This window comes from Gracilinanus agilis, chromosome 6 (assembly GCF_016433145.1).
Source record: "Gracilinanus agilis isolate LMUSP501 chromosome 6, AgileGrace, whole genome shotgun sequence".
Classification (NCBI taxonomy): domain Eukaryota; kingdom Metazoa; phylum Chordata; class Mammalia; order Didelphimorphia; family Didelphidae; genus Gracilinanus; species Gracilinanus agilis.
This window is the reverse complement of record NC_058135.1, coordinates 193,212,013-193,232,550: the sequence shown is the minus strand read 5'-3', so window position 1 is coordinate 193,232,550 and position 20,538 is coordinate 193,212,013. Positions and strand designations below refer to the sequence as shown.

General features: G+C 35.3%; 1 protein-coding gene across 1 annotated transcript in view; it reads left to right on the top strand.

Annotated features, from left to right (window-relative positions):
* The window catches only part of ANAPC4 (anaphase promoting complex subunit 4), a 41,182-nt gene extending 25,623 nt beyond the window's left edge, over window positions 1–15,559 (top strand). The window contains exons 18-28 of the mRNA XM_044680618.1: window positions 1,053–1,109; window positions 1,461–1,517; window positions 2,208–2,301; window positions 6,596–6,693; window positions 8,150–8,211; window positions 8,293–8,331; window positions 8,428–8,529; window positions 9,518–9,592; window positions 10,842–11,015; window positions 14,470–14,593; window positions 14,918–15,559. Of these exons, the coding sequence (XP_044536553.1) occupies window positions 1,053–1,109; window positions 1,461–1,517; window positions 2,208–2,301; window positions 6,596–6,693; window positions 8,150–8,211; window positions 8,293–8,331; window positions 8,428–8,529; window positions 9,518–9,592; window positions 10,842–11,015; window positions 14,470–14,593; window positions 14,918–15,142 (1,107 nt within the window). The 3' untranslated portion in view covers window positions 15,143–15,559. The remainder of the gene's footprint in view (window positions 1–1,052; window positions 1,110–1,460; window positions 1,518–2,207; window positions 2,302–6,595; window positions 6,694–8,149; window positions 8,212–8,292; window positions 8,332–8,427; window positions 8,530–9,517; window positions 9,593–10,841; window positions 11,016–14,469; window positions 14,594–14,917) is intronic.
* The last annotated feature ends 4,979 nt before the right edge of the window (window positions 15,560–20,538 follow it).

The window sequence follows — 20,538 nt, the reverse complement described above, 5'->3', positions numbered from 1 at the left end:
TTAATTTCCTGTTTTTTGTCATCAGATCAGGTTAGAATGTTTTCATTTTTCTCATCTTTATCCTTTTAATTTGGTTTTCATTTTGACCTTTGCTCTAATGAATCAGTGATCTCACTGTACACAGAATGTGTCCTTATGGTCTTCATCTTACCTTTTTGAAGTCTGTTTTTCTTTGTAGCTTCTTTTGATGATATGTTTTAGATACTTTATTTTTGGTTTCTGGTGATGAAAATTTTTTCTTCTAATTCTGGAACTATGAAATATGTAAATGGCTGGCAGTGCAATCTCCTTCCCTTTAGTATCTTAGAAAATAGTGACTACGATGGGTTAGGTATTGTCTAGCCTGGAGCCAGATGGACTAAATCAGCCTTTATTGAACAAAATCAATCTCCCTAATCCTCTATGCTCTGTATGTCTTCTGTCAGATTACTTTTAAACTGAGTGATCAGTTAGTCAATGAACATTTATTAAGTACTTACTCTGTTCCAGATGGGTTACTAGTTTTCAGTTCTGTTCCTTATACTGAGATGTAATAGCTTTAGAGAGCCTCATTTGGGTTAAAAAAGGTGACCCAATCATAACTGCATCATAACCTGTAAAAGATCAAGGTGAAATCAGAGTCAAGATATTTGAAGCTGCCATACTTCATCCCAAATAAGAGGAGAGAGATAGTATTAGAGAAAATAATAATGCTGTAGAGAATAGTTCCCTGGGCTCTTTTTGGTGTTGAAACTGACTCACTCTTGGTCCCGTGAACTCCCTTCAAAAACTTCTTAAGGATAAAAGGAATTTAAGAGCTGTTTGCTTGGTTGTTTCAAGGAGTAGGCTTTTTGTTTCTTAATACATGCCTATCCAAATCTCATATAGCCATGTGAATTGAATTCATAATTTTAGAATTGTGTGAACTTTAAATGTTTGAGCTTACTCTGGAAAAAAGTTTACATGAGTTTCTGTATCATTCATTAAGTGAAAAATCAACATTTATTTGGGAAGTTTCCTTTTGTATAGATTTTTTTTCTTAAAAAATTTTGTTCTTTTTCTGTTTTTGGCAGATGACTCAGAAAGATATCACATTTGTTGCTGATTTTCTTACTGAGCATTTCAACGAGGTAGGGACCAGAATTTTTTATAAAGTTGTCTTTTTTCTGAGAACCAAAGTTGTGACCCTGTTTAATTAAAAAAGAAGTAACAACGTATATTCTAGTTTAATAAAAGTCTGTATTATTTTTAAAATATTGAAAACTGACATCATCACAGATCCATTTGGCTACTGAGTAAAGCAGTAACAGTAATGCCTTTTTACCACACATCTGACCGTAAATGAGCTAATTTAAGCTGCATTTGAGCTCACATTTTATAATGGAAAATGCACGTGCTATATTGTAAAACTGTTCATTTACTTTTAAAAATAAGTGAGATTGATTTTGTCTTGAGTAATATAGTATATTTGTTTTCTCTAGGCTCCAGAGCTTTATAATCGAAAAGGAAAGTACTTCAATGTAGAAAGAGTTGGACAGGTAAAAGTTTTTATTGAACTCAGTTATCATGCTATTTTTCTGTCAATCTATAAAAACTTATGGTACTATCAGTCTTAACACTTGAGAAATAACAGTATGCTACGTTCTACAATAGATAATGATCATTTGTAAACAATTGTAGAATGATTATATAACTAATTTTGAAATGATTATATAACTAATAACAGTATTAAAATTTTTATTTCCTAGAAATAGAATGTTTCATATTTAAATATTTCATCTTTTTTTTTTACTGACTACAGCGTATAATAATCTCTATTGCTAGGCAGCAGCTGGGTGGCTCAGGGATTGAGAACCAGGCCTAGAGATGGAAGGTCCTGGGTTCAAATCTGGCCTTAGACACTTCCCAGTGTGACCCTGGGCAAGTCACTTAACCCCCATTGCCTACCCTTACCACTCTTCTGTCTTGGAGCCAATACATAGTATTGATTCTTAGATGGAAGGTAAGGGTTTAAAAAAAATAATAATCTTTATTACCTAGTAATTTTATAGTTGGTATGACTGGTTACCTGACTTTGAATAGCTAACAGTAATGAATCATTTCCAGATGATCTAAAAAAGGAAATGGATAATCCTCTATACAAGAGTAACATTAAATAGAAGCACTTCTTATTCTTTGACCCAATTCTTTATTTTCTTGAGTTTAAATTCTAAATAATTTATTTCTAGTATTTGAAAGATGAAGATGATGATCTTGTGTCACCACCTAATATTGAGGGAAACCAATGGTATGATTTTCTTCAGAATAGCACTCATCTTAAAGGTATTTAATTATATTATTAGTACAATAAGTAGGCTTTGGCCACATTGAAATCTATATAAGCCCAGTTAATTTATCAACAACTATTTAATAAGCACATATATTAACCCTCTCCAAGCACCTTTGTAGACAGTAGTTCTTTTGTGTTCATTTCAGTTTTATGATGGAACAGAGCAAATAGGAATCAAATATGAGATCTATGAATAAATAACTATAAAATTGTGTTTAGCTCAAAGCAGTCAGTCAGTCAATAGACGTTTATTAATGACCTGCTATGTGCCAGGCACTGTGCTAGGCACAAAGGATACAAGTACAAAGAATGAAACAAAGAGCTTGCTTGGAAGTTGATGCCATCATAGATCTAATTGATTAATGAGTAAATCAGTGAACATTAAAGCCTGCTTACCACACATCTGATTTTTAAAGAAGTTGATTTGAGCTTTGTTTTGGAGTTCATGTTCTATAATAGAAAGTGCACATACTATATTGTTTTCTAATAGAGGAGAAAATACATATATGTGTGTATACATATATACCATATACTATGAACACATACACATGAAATTGAATAAATACAAATTATGCAAAATAGTTAAATACAGTGTTGTTTGGAAGAGAAGACACTAGCTGTTGGGAAGATGAAGAAAGATTTCACGAAGAAGATGCTGCTTAATCTACATCTTTTTTTTTTTAAACCTTCCATTTTAGAATCAGTACTGTGTATTGGCTCCAAGGCACAAGAGTGATAAGGGCTAGGCAGTGGGGGTTAAGTGACTTGCCCAGGGTCACACAGCTAGAAAGTGTCTGAGGCTACTGCCCCTTAAGCTGAATCTTAAAGAGTAGGCCCCTCTGAGGCCAAGTGGAGATGTGGGAGCTAAGCAGTGCAGAGGCATGAATGCAGAGGATGTAATGGCCTCTGTGAGGAAGGCCAGTATGGCTGGAACATGGCGTGCAGGAGGGAGAGTGGAGGCCAGTGAAACAGAGAGAGATCAGAGCCAGTTTGGGAAGAGTTTTGAAAGCTAAACTGAAGAGTTAATATCTGATCCTAGAGGCTATAAGAACCATGGACATTAGCTGAGATGGGGAACAGCATAGCCAGATTTATGCTTAAAGAAAATTTCTTTAGCAGCGGCATGTTGGACAGCCCAGAGGGGCAGGAGGCTTGAGGCATGGAGCTCAGGGAGGAGGCCTTAAACTGAAGAGTGAGTAGAGAATGAAATCAACCAGCAAACATTTTTATTAAGCACTTGCCTATGCCATGCACAGTGCCAAAGGCTGGGGTACAAAAAGAGCCAAAAGAGGGTCCTTGTCCTCAGGGAGCTCTAATGGGAAAGACAGCAAATGTGTACAAACAAGCCATGTTATGGGACCAAGAGGCAAGGGACTAGAATTAAGAGTCTGGGAAAGCTTCCCAGAGAAGGCAGGATTTTAGCTGGCATTTGAAGGAAGTCAGGGGAGCCAGCGGGTAGAGTTGAGGAGGAGAAATTGAAAATAAGTGAGGTAGTTGAGATGACAGAAGGGACAGTCTGTGAGAGGAGACAGGAGGGAATGTGACTCAGACAAGCAGCGGGGATAGCTTTGGTAAGGAGTAAGGCCACTTCATTGTGTGGGACAAGCACAGGAGGAGAGAGTGGCAGAAGGCACCAGAGTGAGAGGAGCTGAGAAAGGAGAGAGGAGAGAGTTTTTAACACATGGCCTCCATTTTTTCTCTAAAATATGAGACAAGGTTTAAGCCATGGAACGTTTAAGGAAGGATGAAAAAGTTTTCGAGAGTTGCTCTAGAGAATGGGATAGTGAGTTGCTAAGGAAGCATAATAGGATTGCCTAGCAGCAGTAAAGGCCTGGTTGAGACTGGAGGCAGATCTGGTCAGAATGGGGACATGATTTCCTGTGCCTTCATTAAGCAGCATTTGTGTGTCCTTGTATCCTTATGAGGTCTTCCAAAGGGGGTTCTCAAAATCAGAGTAAGCCAGCCCCAACTCCAAGGCTGAAGCTTAGCAAGGCAAATTCAGTGAAATAAAGGCATATTCACTGAATAATTCAGTGAAATAAAGTGAAAGTCTCTCAGGGACTGAGAGAACAGTGTACAGATGAATTGGTTCACCAGGGGTCATCATGGGGAGAAAAAGAGAGAAAGTGCAGGGGAGATGGTCTGAAAGAGAATTGAGGGGTCAAGGGATTGAAGATAATGGTAAGGAGGAGGAGGAGGAGGAGGGTTTTGGTAAGGAAAGGCAGAGGAAGAGCTGATAAATCAATAGATTATGGTTGGATAAGGAGATTCCAGGATTCTTTAATGTGGAGGTGATAACATTTATGAGTGATAACAGGATCAAGGATTGACCATTTTTGAGTTTGGCTGAGATGTAGGGCCTGAGAAGCAAAGAGTGAGAGACTTTATGAAGGTAGAAATGGCAGGATTTAACAACTCCTTGGATATATGAGTTGGAGGAGGATTAGGAGGTTATTGATAATGCCAAGGTTACTAATTTGGAATTCTGGAAAGATGATGTTACATTAGACAGAAATAAGGATGTTTGGTAATGGGAAGGATTTAGTTTTGGACATATTGAGTTTAAAATATCAAAAGGGCATGGAGTTTTGAAATGTCCACTGTTGGTTGTTGGTTTAGAACTGAAGTTCAGGGGAGAGACTTTTGAGTCATCTGCTTTGAAAAGATAGTTAAACCCAGGGAGCTGATGAGATTCCCAAGGGAATGGTTGTAGGGGAGGGGAAAGGCTTAAGATAGAACCTTAAGGAATACCTATCACTGGGGTGTGATATGAATGATGAGCTAATGAAGGACTCCAAGAAGCTGTTGGACAGGTAGCTGGAGAATCAATAAGAGGAGTATCATAAAGAATCAGAGAGGAAAGATTTTTGTTAGAAAGAGGATGACCAACAGTATGAAGCACAGCAGATAGGACTGAGAAAAGACCATTAGATTTAGCAATTAAGAAATCATTGGAGGGGTAGCTGGGTAGCTCAGTGGATTGAGAGCCAGGCCTAGAGACAGGAGGTCCTGGGTTCAAATCTGTCCTCAGATACTTCCTAGCTGTGTGACCCTGGGCAAGTCACTTATCCCCATTGCCTAGCCATTACCACTCTTCTGCCTTGGAACCAATAACATAGTATTGGTTCCAAGACAGAAGGCAAAGGTTTAAAAAAAGAAGAAGAAATAAAGAAAAATCATTGATAACGTTCCTTTGACAGATCATTTTCAGTTGAGCGATGAGATCAGAAGCCAGTTTGCAAAGGGTTGAAGTGCAGTTGAGGGGAGAGGAATTAGAGGCAGAGAGAATAGACAGATTTTTCAAGGTTTGGTTAACAGGGGAAAGATCTAGAATGGGCGTTTGAGTGGATACTGTGGTTGACTGAAGGTGTATTTTTCAAGATGGACATATTTGATGGTGTATATTTCAAGATGGACATATTTGATGATTTATTCCCCAAGATCCTAGTGTTTTATTACAAGAGATACTGCTTGACTATGCCTTTATCTTCCACATGAACTGGAATTTCTTGAGAATAAATCTAAAATTAAATTATAATTTTTTTTTCCTATTCAACATACTACTGGAGATATAAAAACTTTGTTTAAATGACAAAATCCCTGCTCTCAAGGAATTTATAGTCTAATGGATTGGGAGAAATAATAGTATATAACCAGATAAGTAAATATCTTTTACAGGTAAGTAAAAATTATTTACTTTGTATGATGATTTTTTTCCCTTAATATGAGACTTTTAAGGGCAATGATTCACTCTTTTCTATATGTATTGTGAGAAATAATATAACATACTAGACAGAAGAGAGCCGGTCTCAAAATCAGGAAGACCTGGTTCACATTTGAACTCTGACAAAATTAGCTGAGTGAGCCTGGGCAATGGCTTAACTTCTCTGAGTTTCAGGCACTTCTTTAGTTAAATTGCAGAGAAGGTGTCCATCTTCTTTGGTAGAAATTATTTCTTCTCTTGGGAGTTCCCTCTACCATTGAAATCACTTTGTATGTTAATGTAAAATGTTCCACTTAATTGAATTTTCCAGATTATGGTTGCCCTCCTAATGACAAAACTTAAGAACAAATTTAACTAGTATTTATGGAATTCTTTAAAATGTATCCAATAAAATATATTGAGTAAGTACTTAAATTCCTGTTGACTGAACAAATTTGTGTGAGCATAATGAAATACTCAAATTGAATTCTGTAGTAATAGTAGGACTGTTGGTTGTGTCTACTTATTTATTGATACATCCTTCTAATCTTTTTGTATATTAAAGCATAACTTTTTGTTTACAGAAAGTCCTTTGCTGTTTCCCTATTATCCTGAAAAGTCATTGCATTTTGTGAAAAGACAGATGGAAAGCATTATCGATCATTGTTTACAAAAACCAGCAGTAAGTTTCAAATAAAATTCAAAGTAGGTTGGAGCCAGATTATGGAAGACTTAGAATTCTAGGAGTTTTATTTTTATTTGATAGAATATTAGGAGCCATTGATAATTTTTAAGCAAAGAAATGGACCTTTCATTCAGAATATTCTTTTGACAGTGTTAGGAAGTTCACGAGCATGAATATGTATATATCTTACTTATGCAAATAATCATTTATTATTGTTGTGATTAGTTTAAAAAATTTGGGTGGAAAAATTAAGAGTCATTTTGAAAACATTGGAGTATTTTAGTCATTACACAAATTCATTATGAACAGTAGTAGTATGCAGAGATTTGATTAGTACCACTCTAGTCTTCATTTTAGTCTAAAGGGATAGCTAGCTAATGGGTGACGTGAGCTAAGAGAGGACAGTTTTCTTTTATTGTCTTTTTCTTTTCTGTTACACATTCAGATTATTTGAGAAAAGAAGTTTGAGCTTGAGTAGCACTGTGATGATATTTATTGAAAAAAATACTGGATTTGAAATCAGAAGATTGGGTTTGAGTTTCTGGTCCTTTCACTGATTAGTTCTGTAGCAATGGACAGAGAAGTCACTTCACCTCTGAGCTTCCCTCCTACTCAATAAAGAGCTAGCAACTGCCTATTATAAGCAACTCTAGGCTAGGTACTGAAGAAATGAAGAAGAAAAATGATAGAGTCTCTGGAAGCTTTCCATCTGTAGAATGGAAGAGTTATGTATTTAAATGTATTCACTTTAACAAGTTAGAATATCATTTAAGTCCTCAGGAGAGGTTTTCAGACTATTCAAGGAGGAAGGAACTTTTAGACAGGAAGAATTGAGAAAGCTTCACGGAGAGAGTAGTACCGGAGCTAGTCCTTGAATTCTGTAGGCAGGAGATGAAGGGGATCTCATGCCGGGGCTTGTATGCTGCAGATTAGGAAATAGTGAGTAGCCTATGGCAACTGGAGTTGTCTAAAATAGTCACACAAAATAGGGGTACATTGTGATAGTCCAAAAACACTTGGCCAAAAAGATTCTAGTCTGATTGAGTCAAGCGGGAAACTTGTGAATTTAGGGCAAGGGAATACTAGTGCATTAGGAGTATTATTATATATTATATATTATTATATATTATTATAATTATATATTATTATGTGCTTTGGAGACAGGGGAGGTTGAAAACTGGAAGATTAGGTGAAAAGGTAAAGAAATTTTGAAGAAAGTGGTAAATATGGCAGATACTTTACTTATTTTCCATACTTTATGAGAATACTGTGAGGAAAATACTTGGTAAAAATATTATATAAACACAGACTCTTATCATCAGATAATTTTATACAGCAGCCTGGACTGTAACCATCAGTCACTTTTTATAGTTTGATTTATTTTTATTAGAACACCTGTGTATGTCCCAAGAAATATGTTCTATTCAATTTTAAAATACATTCATTTTTATAGGATGTTATTGGAAGATCAGTGAATCAAGCTGTCTGTATTCCCTTATACAAAGCTGCTAGAAGGTATTTTTCTCAACATTTTCATTGTATAATTCAGCAGCAAATTTGGAATTTGCTGACTTGGCTTTTTTTCTTTTGTTTCAGTGAGGACTCTACACCTAGATTGTTCAAATTGCCCTTCCTGTAAGCTTTTATCTGGTTCATCTTTGACAGTTTTTCATAGTAGAAGTTATTAAATTCCATATTTTAATTTATTTTACTTTTCTTTGTTTTTCTCAGCTGGAATAACAAATCCTCAAATCTACATTACATACTCTTTACTATGTCAGATAGTTCAGCTTCTAAAATTTATATTTTGAGGAGACATACTGACATATCAAAGTGAGTATTAAGTAAAAATGAAAAAATAATGAATATGTTTGTTTTGCTACTAATTAATTGTATGACCATGAACAAGTTACTTCATCTCTTTGGATCTCAGCTTCATCATCTGTAAAATGAAAGATTTGGACAAGATCGTCTCTAATTCTGTGATTCTCTAGATATTGGAAAGTGCATTGGAATCTGCTCTTTAAGTGTAGTCTCTTCTGCAGTAAGGAGAAACAAACAAACAAAAATTCCCCAAAATTGACTAGTGTGTTACATTTTTCTTATGAACTCCCTGAGAAGCAGCAGAGTTTGACTACTTCTTGCCTTGGGAAGAGATCTTAGAATTCTAGAGTTCTGTGATCTCTCTCATTGAATCCAAGGCCTTCATTTCACAATTGGGAGAACTCAGGCACATGAGTTAAGTGACCTGACCATCATCACACCAGTTAGTGGCAAAGCCAGGAAGAGAACCTAGGTTTCCTTGGTATGTCTAATTTTCTTTTTTCCTGCAGTACTGAGGTTAACTTCAGCTTTCAGACTTGCCTTTAGTAAGCTGAGGAGCAGTGTACTCCACTCTCCTGCTCCTAATGACTTCGTTTGTTGTTCTGAGGCCAGTGATAGAGTTAAAAGAGTAGTGATTATAGTGTCTGTCATTTTCTTTAAAAACTTGAAGTGTTATGCCTGAGTTTGAAGGAAATCTCATGAAGGTAGTTTGAGACTGAAGAGAAAAGGGAAAAAAAATGGTGGTTGTATATCCTCCTTAATTCACTCACAACATAATCTTAGGAGCTATAAAGTATTAATAATAGGTTCTATTTATCTTGATGCTTTAATCCAACTAATGTATTTTCTGCAGTGAGAGTTAAATTTAGATTTCTTTAGAGTAGAATATATTATGTAAGTAATATACTGAATCTTCCAGTCAAATCTTAGAAAAAGCTTTGGAATTACTGAATTATCTAGATTGGCCTACAAAGTATTCTGTCTTTTTTCCTCCAAGGTCTGTCAATAATGGACTACTTGCTGTTGAGTTTGGAAATTTTGTGAACACAACAAATGAAAGCTTGGAAAGCAGGTACATCTTGAGCCTTGTCTAGAAGAAACAATTCATTATAGTTTGCTCTTGAATACCAGTATTTTACTTATATTTCAGTGATCTAAAATTGAACTTAAGGAACATCAGTCATATTATAATGTTAGTAAATACTATGGCAATAAAAAGATCCTTTACACTTTGTTTTGTTTTGTACATGGAAGAATAATTTAATTTGTAGTTGAACTAATTATTCTATGGTAGTATGTTTCATAAGGACTAGACTTGGGATTTCAATGATATAGGAAACTTCCAGATGAGAAAACTCTACCTATGTAGGTTGGACCCTTCTTTGCAACTTATTTTTAGGGAGTTGCTTAGAGCTCTGGGATGAAGGTCTTCCTAATTCTGCGGCTGGCTTTCCATCTGTTGGCTGCCTCTAAACATACTTGAAAAGGTGTGTTGTAATTAAGATGTTTAAGGTTTGTGTGCCAAGGAGGCAGTTTTGGCCAACCGATTAAAGAGACAGATAGTATGGTTACTGAAAGTTCTGGTCCTGGCCACACCAGATTTACTGTGTATCCAATTCAATATGTACTGAAGATCTTTCCCATTACTTTGCCTGCTTTTCTTTATGTACATAATTTGGATTAAAAATAACTTATCTTTCAGAATTGTCAGCTGACAAAAGTGAGTCAGAAAATCTAAAGACAGGATTCTCTTTAAAAACAAAACAAAACATTCTCTTGTTCATCCCAAAAAAGGGAAGTATTACTTTTTTGACAAAGTTTTGAATTGTATATCTTCCTGCATGAAATCTTACTTTTACCTCCAACTCCTCCAATTCCTGCAAATTGTAAAAACCTGTAATTCGAGTAAAGTGGAATTGCCTTTAAACCTAGGATTCACCTTAGTGCTGGACAGCTAGGTTTACCATAAGGCATACTTACACTGAGTTAGTCCTTTGGGGCTCTCCACAGAGCCACTGATTGAATAGAGTAAGGGCTTAAAGCTTGAACATTGATCTCAAGCAGGTTCTATGACCCTGAACAAATTTTCTCTGTATTCTTGGTTTTGTGAATGTGAACTTATCTAGCTTTATTCAGAGAATAGCAGGTTAGTGGGAATTTAGAAGAAAATAGAATGAATCCAAATAAAATGAATCTTGATATATATTCTTAAATAAGTATGACTTAATATTTTTTTTAATCTGTCTTTCTTCTTGGTGCCAGTGCTTTAAGTGATCATGCAGTTAATAGATGATCTCTAAGTATAATCCGTTTTATTCTAGCTCCTACAGCTGTCTTGATGCACATTTTTATGATGATGAAACAATAACTGTAGTTCTCAAGGAGAATGAAGAACAAGAAGGCAAAGAAAGAGTCTTGGCCCAGCTACCATTGTCTTTGGTATATATTAGAGAAAACATTCCAGAGAAGGAGTACAATGGGACAACTTGTAAAAGGTACAGACACTAATAATGATACTTCTCACCTAAAAGTTAAATGTATTTTTAAAAATATAAATTGTAGGGGGCAGCTGGGTAGCTCAGTGGAGTGAGAGTCAGGCCTAGAGACGGGAGGTCCTAGGTTCAATCCCGGCCTCAGCCACTTCCCAGCTGTGTGACCCTGGGCAAGTCACTTGACCCCCATTGCCCACCCTTACCACTCTTCCACCTATGAGACAATACACCGAAGTACAAGGGTTTAAAAAAAAAAATAAAATAAATTGTAGTCCCAAATATTTAAGGTATAATTGATATGTGCATTATAATTTTGAGTAAAAACAGAAAAACAGTGATTCCTCATCTATTCTTCTACCTTCTGAAATAGAGGAGAAATTCTTAGAATAAAGTGAGACAATAATTGGGTGGAATTAAGTGATTTTCTCAAATTGACATCCCAAGAAAGTACTGGAACAATATTAACACAGCTATAATGGAAGACTAGTTATTTTGATTTTGACTTTTTTCCTGCCTCTAAAACAAAGAGATCTTTCAAAATGAGATGTCAGCTTGACAGTAGAATAAAGAGAACTCTCACTTTCTAATCTTGCTTATCACAGTAGCACAATATCAGAAGCCATACCCAATAATCCTCGGGACTATAAAAACCATATGTTGCCACCTTCGAAGGAAATGTCTTGGATTGACTGAGGCTTGAGGAACCAGATACTTACTCCTGTTTTGAAAGTTATCAACTTTTCTGTAAGGGAATCAAAATATAACTTTGTTAGCTAAGTTAGTGTTACAGGTATTTTACCTATTTGAAATTGAAGCATTATGAAGACTAAAACTAGCAGTGGTATTAGAAGATAATTTATTAATTTTTTAATTAAATGGGAAAAATTTAATTTATTTAGAATATTTTTCCATAAACAGTATGGGAGAGATTAGGTTTAGAACAACATCTCACACCCTACACCAAGATAAATTCAGAATGGGTGAATGCCATGAATATAAAGAAGGAAACTATAAGTAAATTAGTTGAACACAGAATAGTATACTTGTCAGAGCTCTGGGAAAGGAAAGATTTTAAAACCAAACAAGAGTTAGAAAAAAATCACAAAACATAAAATAAATAATTTTGTTCACATTAAATTAAAAAGGGTTTGTGCAAACAAAACCAGTGCAACCAAAATTAGAAAAAAAAATCTTTATAACGAAAAACTCTGACAGAGGTCTAATTACTCAAATATATAAGGAGCTAAATCAATTGTACAAAAAATCAAGCTATTCCCCTATTGATAAATGGGCAATGGACATAAATAGGCAATTTTCAGATAAAGAAATCAAAACTATCAATAAACATATAAGAAAGTGTTCTAAATTTCTTATAATTAGAGAAATGTAAATCAAAACAACTCTGAGGTACCACCTCACACCTTGCAGATTGACTAACATGACAGCAAAGGAAAGTAATAAATGTTGGAGGAGATGTCGCAAAATTGGGACATGGATTCATTGCTGGTAGAGTTCTGAACTGATCCAACCATTCTGGATGGCAATTTGGAACTATGCCTAAAAGGCGCTAAAAGACTGTCTGTCCTTTGATCCAGCCATCCCACTGCTGGGTTTATACCCCAAAGAGATCATAAGGAAAAGGACATGATAAAAAAATATTTATAGCCGCGCACTTTGTAGTGGCAAAAAACTGGAAAATGAGGGCATGCCCTTCAATTGGGGAATGGCTGAACAAATTGTGGTATCTTCTGGTGATGGAATACTATTGTGCTCAAAGGAATAATGAACTGGAGGAACTCCATGTGAACTGGAATGACCTCCAGGAGTTGATGTAGAATGAAAGGAGCAGAACCAGGAGAACATTATATACAGAGACTGATACACTGTGGTAAAATCGGATGTAATGGACTTCTGTACTGGCAGCAATGCAATGACCCAGGACAATTCTGAGGGATTTATGAGAAAAAGTGCTATTCACATTCAGAGGAAGAACTGTGGGAGCAGAAACACAGAAGAAAAACAACTGCTTGAACACATGGGTTTATGGGGATATGACTGAGGATGTAGACTCTAAATGACCACATCAATGCAGCTATCAATAATATGGAAATAGTTCTTGATCAATGACACATGTAAAACCCAGTGGAAATGCGCATAGGTTATAGGGGGATGGGGGAGGATGGAGGAGAAAGAAAGAACATAAATCATGTAACCATGGAAAAATTTTCTATTAAAATAAAATTTTATTTAAAAAACAAACAAACAAAAAGAATATTTTTCCATGGCTACATGATTCATGTTCTTTCCCTTCCTCCCCTCCTGCTCCAATAGCCAATGAGTAATTCCACTGGGTTTTACATGTGTCATTGATCAAGACCTAATTCTACATTATTGATATTTGCACTGGGGTGATCGTTTATAGAGTCTACATCCCCAATCATATCCCCATTGACCCATGTGATCAAACAGTTTTTCTTCTGTGTTTCTACTCCCACAGTTCTTTCTCTAGATGTGTATAGCATTCTTTCTCATAAGTCCCTCAGAATTGTCTTGGATCATTGCATTGCTGCTGGTGGAGAAGTCTATTGCATTCGATTGTGCCACAGTGTATCTGTCTCTGTGTATAAGGCTCTGCTGGTTCTAGCAATGGTATTAGAAATGAAGAGTAGTGGGATAATGAGAAATAAAAAGGACTTGGTGATTGTTTACTGAATAGAAGCTATTCAGGGGAATGATTTTTCAAGGTTGATTTTCCTAACTTCTGTTTAGCCAGGCCAAAGACCTGAATCTGAATTGTCCGTCTGATACTTACTAAGTGTAAGGCCTTGAACAAGTCCCTTAGCCTGCCTGAGCCTCAGTTTCCTCATCTGTAAAATGAGGAGATTAGACTAGATGGACTTTGAGGTCCCTTCCAACCAGTGATGACAAACCTTTCACATGTCAGCACTGACATGCATGGCCATTTTCAATTGCACGTGGCTACATTCAGAGAAGTATGGGGCTATATGCTGAGGATGAAACATTTGCTATAGTGTAGTATAGACACTCTGTGCACTATAGATGACAATTCTACCTATATTAATTTACCTATTTTGGTTTATTAAATACAGTTATATATTACAATTATACATTTTTGTTATTTAAAATATAAATATTGCAAAATTATGGTTTTTTTCTTGAAGTGACACACCACCTGAGTTATGCTCGGTTTTTTGGTGAATTTTGACACACCAAGCTCAAAAGGTTGCCCATCACTGCTTCCAACTCTAGATCTATGATCTTGTAGTCCTAAATTAAGAGAGAAATTGTTGATTTTTTTTTCTGAGTTTCTCAAGAGAACCATTCTAGATGAATTTGAATACAATTTACAGTCATAGGTTTGTTTAACTGCCTCCCTCTTTCTCCAACAAATGAGGAAAAAAATTAATTCCATTTATTATGGTTTCATTCTACATAGGCTAGATGAACAGAGTGATATCATACCTATACATACTGTCTTCCTGGAAAGTCAGTGGAGAATACTGGAGAATATGAAAGCACAGTATGTTGCTGTGAATGGTTTTCGGAAAGTCTCTTGTGTAGTAAGTATTTAAATTTTAATATGATTTTTTTAAGTTGATTATGACATGATAAATTGATACTTTGGATCCTTGGCTATTTAGTTTTGTGTTCAGGGAGTACTTAGTTAAAACTTAGTTAAAAATTTTAATAATCTGTGTGCTCCTTTTATATTTTGGATAGCTAAGTTTAGTGATTTTGGTATAAATTGAGATGAGTTTTCCTTTAAAAAAAAAATTTCATTTTCTGCTTCTTTATAATTACTGGAAAAGTACATTGTGCTGCTTAAAGGTATTGATTTAAAATTTTTTAATATCTTAAAATGAAATACTTTTATATTTCTTTAGTTAAGTTCAAATCTCCGTCATGTTAGAGTATTTGAAATGGATGTAGAAGATGATGGGGAGGCAGAAGAGGAGGATGAAGAAGAGGAGGAGGAATCTTCATCCCATCATGTTCCTGGTGAGCAGGAAGGATTAATTCAGTCTGTGGATAACCCAGAAAGTATTGCCAATGGATCTGCTGGCCTGGTAGACTCAGTGGAAGAACATGAATCCAATCTAGATTCATAATCTAGGCTGCGATTATTTTGTATGTTCTTATTTTGTTAGTAAGGAGGTGGATTAATAAGATGCTTCTTTAGAACACCTTAATTTTTCTTTGTACCAAAGAAATAAACAGTAAATTATGTTCAAGAACAGTGCTCATCTTCTTTAAATCTGCTTCATTTTCCAGAAATATAGCCATTAGGAAAACATTTCCTTTTGTGGCTGTTTCTTTTTTAAAATGCCTGAAGAACTGTAGTTTTAAAAGCAAACATAAAGTGAATTTGAGGAAGGGAATTCAGTCTTTTCTGCCTCATAGAAAGTAAGTGTTAGGGGTTTATTCCTGTTAACACAAAGAATTCACATTTTAACAGTTTTCATTTGTTATTGAAGGAAGCTATTTAATGGCTTTTTTATCATTAAAAAAATTTTTAATCAGTGAAATGTATTTCTCTTTTTATTCCATTTCTTCTTCATAAGACCCTTGAATGTTGTCTTCGTTATTTTAAAATTTCCATGTTCAGTTTAAAATTGTGAATACCTGCAATGGTGAGTTGTAAGCTATGGAAAGATTGATATTGACCTTATCAGTTAAATACCAAAGATACTGCTTGTCCCTACGTTATCATCTTTCCTCATCCTGTTACTATACTTGAGCTTTTAATTCTTTGAGTCAACAATATTCATGGCTAGAATGATTGGGTATTAAGGACGTGTAGCGGACATCTGCACAGTTTACTCCTTGGGAACATTAGGAGTAATAGGTTCAACTAAATATAATTTAGCATTAGTGTTAATGAACTCCTGTGCACTGTTGATTTCTTAATGTTCTTTCCCAAATTAATGGGTATGGTTCCCGTGCGACTGTCAAAAGCTTCTTACCTCAACCTTAGCTGCAGCTTGTTGGACCATATAAAAATCAGTTTGTAAAGACTAGATTTCTTTATGCTGGAAAGTACAACCAGATGAATGGTCATCTGTAAGACTATTATATGGTTTGTCTCTTTAATTTATTGCTTCTTTCCTTGCACACTGCTATAGATTTGTCAGAATGTCTGTTGTTCTGTACTTTGGGGAAGTGATTGGGTAAAATGGAAGAGAATTATTTTTGTGGCAAACTTGAAACTGCAGAATTGAGTTCTTTTGGAATATGACAGTATCTAGCATAATACAGTATGCCTTCCACACAGAGGGCATTCATAGATTTATTAATTCCTTGTTAATGAGTATTTAGGCCATATTACAACACTTTTTTAGTTATAAGATAGGATGAGATATTTGGAAGAAGTGTGAGCTATAGACAGAGATGTGATAGAAAGCTCATCCTGGCTTGTCAGAGAGCCAGTCCCGTTTTCAGTATGAACACTTACACCTTGGAAATCAGCCAATGCTACAAATCAGGGCTCAGTTTATTTATTTTTGTTGGCTATCTAGACTTAAGAAAGTGATGGAGAAAATATTAATGCAGATTAATCTTAAAACGTCTCATGGGTGCAGTTTATCTGTTTTGTTTTTTTTTTTTTCCAGAGAGCAGATTATTAAACATTAATGAGCAGATCCCTGGTTTTATGTACTGAGAGCATTTTGTGATGAAACTCCCACATTTCCAGGTTTAGAGGATAAATACAATGTTTACTCTTAGAATGAATTTTGAGATCATAAGAATCTAATGTGCTATGATTGTTCATTTGTTTCATATAATCTATTTGATAAAGTTCTGAGCTGGAAAAAGTAGAGATTAAGATGAACCTGTAAAATAGGCTTTTATATAAAAATGACTATAATTACTTAAATACTAAAGATGGGACAAATGAATGGCATTAACATATGGCTGTGATCACTTTCAACTTGGAATTTTGTTCTTTCCTTCGATTTCTTATACCATCAGGCTCTGATAGACCTACCATTCAATTCTACATTGGATGAAACTAGACCATTTGATATATAAATTTTTCTTTGATGTTGGTTAAAATATGAGATGTATCTAACTTAAAATAAGATTGATTTCATGAAAAATTTGAATTTATAAGTTAGGTTGAAGGTAGAAGGAAATATAGAATGTGATTTAAATAATGTAAAATCTGTTTAGTAAAATATCTCCAACATGAAAAGTAAATTTTTTCCCTTTTTACTAATGTTTTTATACATCTATAATTACCCATTAATTGACAGAAACTTTATTTTTAGTATTTCAAAGCCTTAGTCATTATAGAAGTCCATAAACATATATTCTTAAGTTTATGCTAAATTTGGTTTTGAGGTACAGAGGACTGTAGGAAATGTTTTAGTCAAATGCTATTATTATATATTAGTTAAGTCAGAACTTTTGTTCCACTATTTTTCCATGCATAAGGCATCTTAATAGGAAAAATTTAAAATTTTGCAAGATGTCATTCTTAATAGTTCAAGGAAGCATATTACAAAATGATGCCTTTTTAAAAATTAGCATCTATATTATACCAATTGTAACTCCCATTTTTATGAACTATTTATTTTTGTGCAGTAACATAACTAAATTTCATGGGGTAATCTATAGTCATTTGTACCTCTGAATTTATCTCTAGTTAAAAGGTTTATATTACTTCTATTTAAATGGCTTTCTTGCCTCTTTACTGTACCTCACTGTAGTTCTCCAAATGTATAATTTCATTACTTTGTGTAGTCTTGACACTGGCCCAGATCACAACCCCAGCAGACTCCCAAAGAGGCTGGACTTGGAGCCAGGAGAGACATACACATAGTGCCAACACTTACTGGACCTATACCTATGGAAGGGAGGGAGATAATACACAGTGAGATAAGTACCTACTGTGTGCCAGGCACTATTCTGAACACTTTACACATTTATCTCACTTGATCCTTGCAATACCCCTGGCAGGTCGCTGCTCTTATTATTCCCATTTTACAGTTAAGGAAGCTGAAGCAAACAGGGAAGTGCCTCACCAGGGTCACACCACTAGTAGGTGTCTGAGGCCATTTTTGAGCTCGGGTCTTCTGACCCCAGACCCAATACCATCCACTATGCTGCTTAGCCAGGCAAGTGGCTTAATTACAGCAAGCTTCTTTTTCCTTAATTCAAAGGGAGAATAGTGTCTGTTTCACAGGTTTGTAAAGCACAAAGGACACAACGGATATAAAGTGCTTTGTGAACTTTCTATCTGTGTCAGGTCTTTTTGTATCTTCATAGACAGTCTCATGAGTTTCTGTAGCTGATTCTGTGGAATTCATTACCCAGTGGCCAACCTTCTGGCATGAATCTCTCAATTTAGCCAGATTGGTTCTCTGGTGCCAATCATTAGCAGAGCCTGTACCCAGAACCTTTATAACAAGATAACAGCTTAGGCCCCACTGGCATAACCTTACAATACCCTGGGTCCCCTCTGTGTCTTAAAGAGCAATCAGAGTTGGACTTCGGTAGGGGGTGACTAACAGTCCCTAAAATCCTGGAGCTGGATATTTTGTTTTCTTTAGAAGTGCTTGCTTTATATCCTCCAAAAAACTTTAATTATCCTTTTTCTTCAGAACATTTAACATTTACAATGGTGAAGAAAACTACTGATTTAAAAAAGAATTACAATAGAACATTGAGTTTATGAGGCTATAAAAAGAAATGTTTATATACCTGTATCTGCTATGTAGGGATGAAAGTCAATTAATATTTTCACATTGTTAATAGAAGTCCAGCCAGCAGACATGCTGAAGATTTATTTGTACAGGTTCTTGTTCCTAGAGTTTCATCAGGAACAAAGCAGATCCCTTTAAGTTTGCGCCATCTTTATGGCAACTATCTATAGACTCTGCATTTAGTAAAAGCACATTTAACTCGTTTATCAGTTTTAGTTCTCAATGGAATTGATCACAGGGAGATAGAATTTGGGATTATAGTAAGTCAAGGACATTACATCTTATAGTAAAAGAGCATGATATATATTAGCAAAATAAGTAGAAGTTCAATTCTTACAAGCAGTGTATCATTTAAAAATTCTGATGTGCTTTTGTTTTTAAGAATTAGATGTTTCCAGAAAATAAATTTTAATATAAGGAAATTAATGTTTTATTCACAGAATCAATATGAGTAACCTTTCACTTGTTATCCTTCTGTTTTCTGAACAAAAGCTGTTGCTGGAAATCAAATAAAGTAAAAAGTGTTGATCAGTATTCAAGTGTAAGTACAGAAACTATACCCCTAGATTTACTGAAAATTGATTTTTTTTCATGAATGTGGCCCTGACTGGTGTGTTTAATTACACATGCAAAATACTCTCAGTTCTATGAATCTGTTTACACAATGGTGTTCTTAATTGTACCCTGACTCCCTTTATGAACTCTGGCATTTGGAAATTGATCCCTCAAGGCCATGTTTCAGCCCAGTGACAATTATGTTCTGGCTGAGTTGTAGATGAATGAAACAGTTGGGTGTATATGGGCAAGGCTGATAAGCCATTAAGGCTAGTAAGTGACGCTTTCACTCTGGTGTGTGCAGTGAGACTGAACTTACAACACTCTAAGACATGAGGCGTAATATTATGGTTACCGCTGCATGGGTGATAAATCTGTCCCATGCTATGACTGCAAATGAAGCTTTTGTTTACTGCACCAATGTATTGTGAAGATGGGAAAAGTGTGGTGTTTGCATGGCAAGTTTCTTTCAGAGAGGTCAGAATGCATTTAGACAGTTCTAATTTCGCCTAAAACACACTTATGACTTATTTTGTTCAGAGAGAAATCGAGGCACATGGACTTTTTCAAAACATTAGTGTCAGAATAATAATCGTCTCTTCTGAAATTCTTTGGGTATGTTGATACCTCAAAATGTTTTTTTGGGGGCTCAGCAGCTATTTGTTACATAGCCTCTTTATGTAAAGTGCTGTCCAAGGTGACATATCCCAAAGGAGTTTGGCAGTTATCCTTCCTAGCAGACCACCCATAGATCCTGCTATTTTGTATTTCCCTTGTTAGGATGCTGACTGTTGAGCTGTACAGAAAGCCCACCAAATGACCTCTCAGGATAGAAATGGGGCTCCACCTTGTAGCAAGATTATGGCAATGTAGCCAAAGGATTCAAAAGCTCATTTAACAGTCTTTAGAACCTTTTCGTTTTTTAGGTGATTGTGTTTCCTTTGTATTCTTGGTTTAAAAGATGGAATTCAGCATCCTCAGATTATTTGAGATAAGAAGGTCTTTTGGAACAATTTAGTACAAGGGGAAGCACTATTTTTTTTTTTTCAGTTTTAACAAGCATTTTTTTTCCTTCTACCATCACCTTGAAAAATAAAAATAAAACCTTTGTTAATAAATATGCAGAGATATTCAAAACAGATCTATATATTAGCTGTGTCCAAAAATATACCTCATTTTGCTTACTGAATCCATCATCTCTGTCAGAAAGAAGCTAACATTCTTCATTATTGGTACTTCAGAAT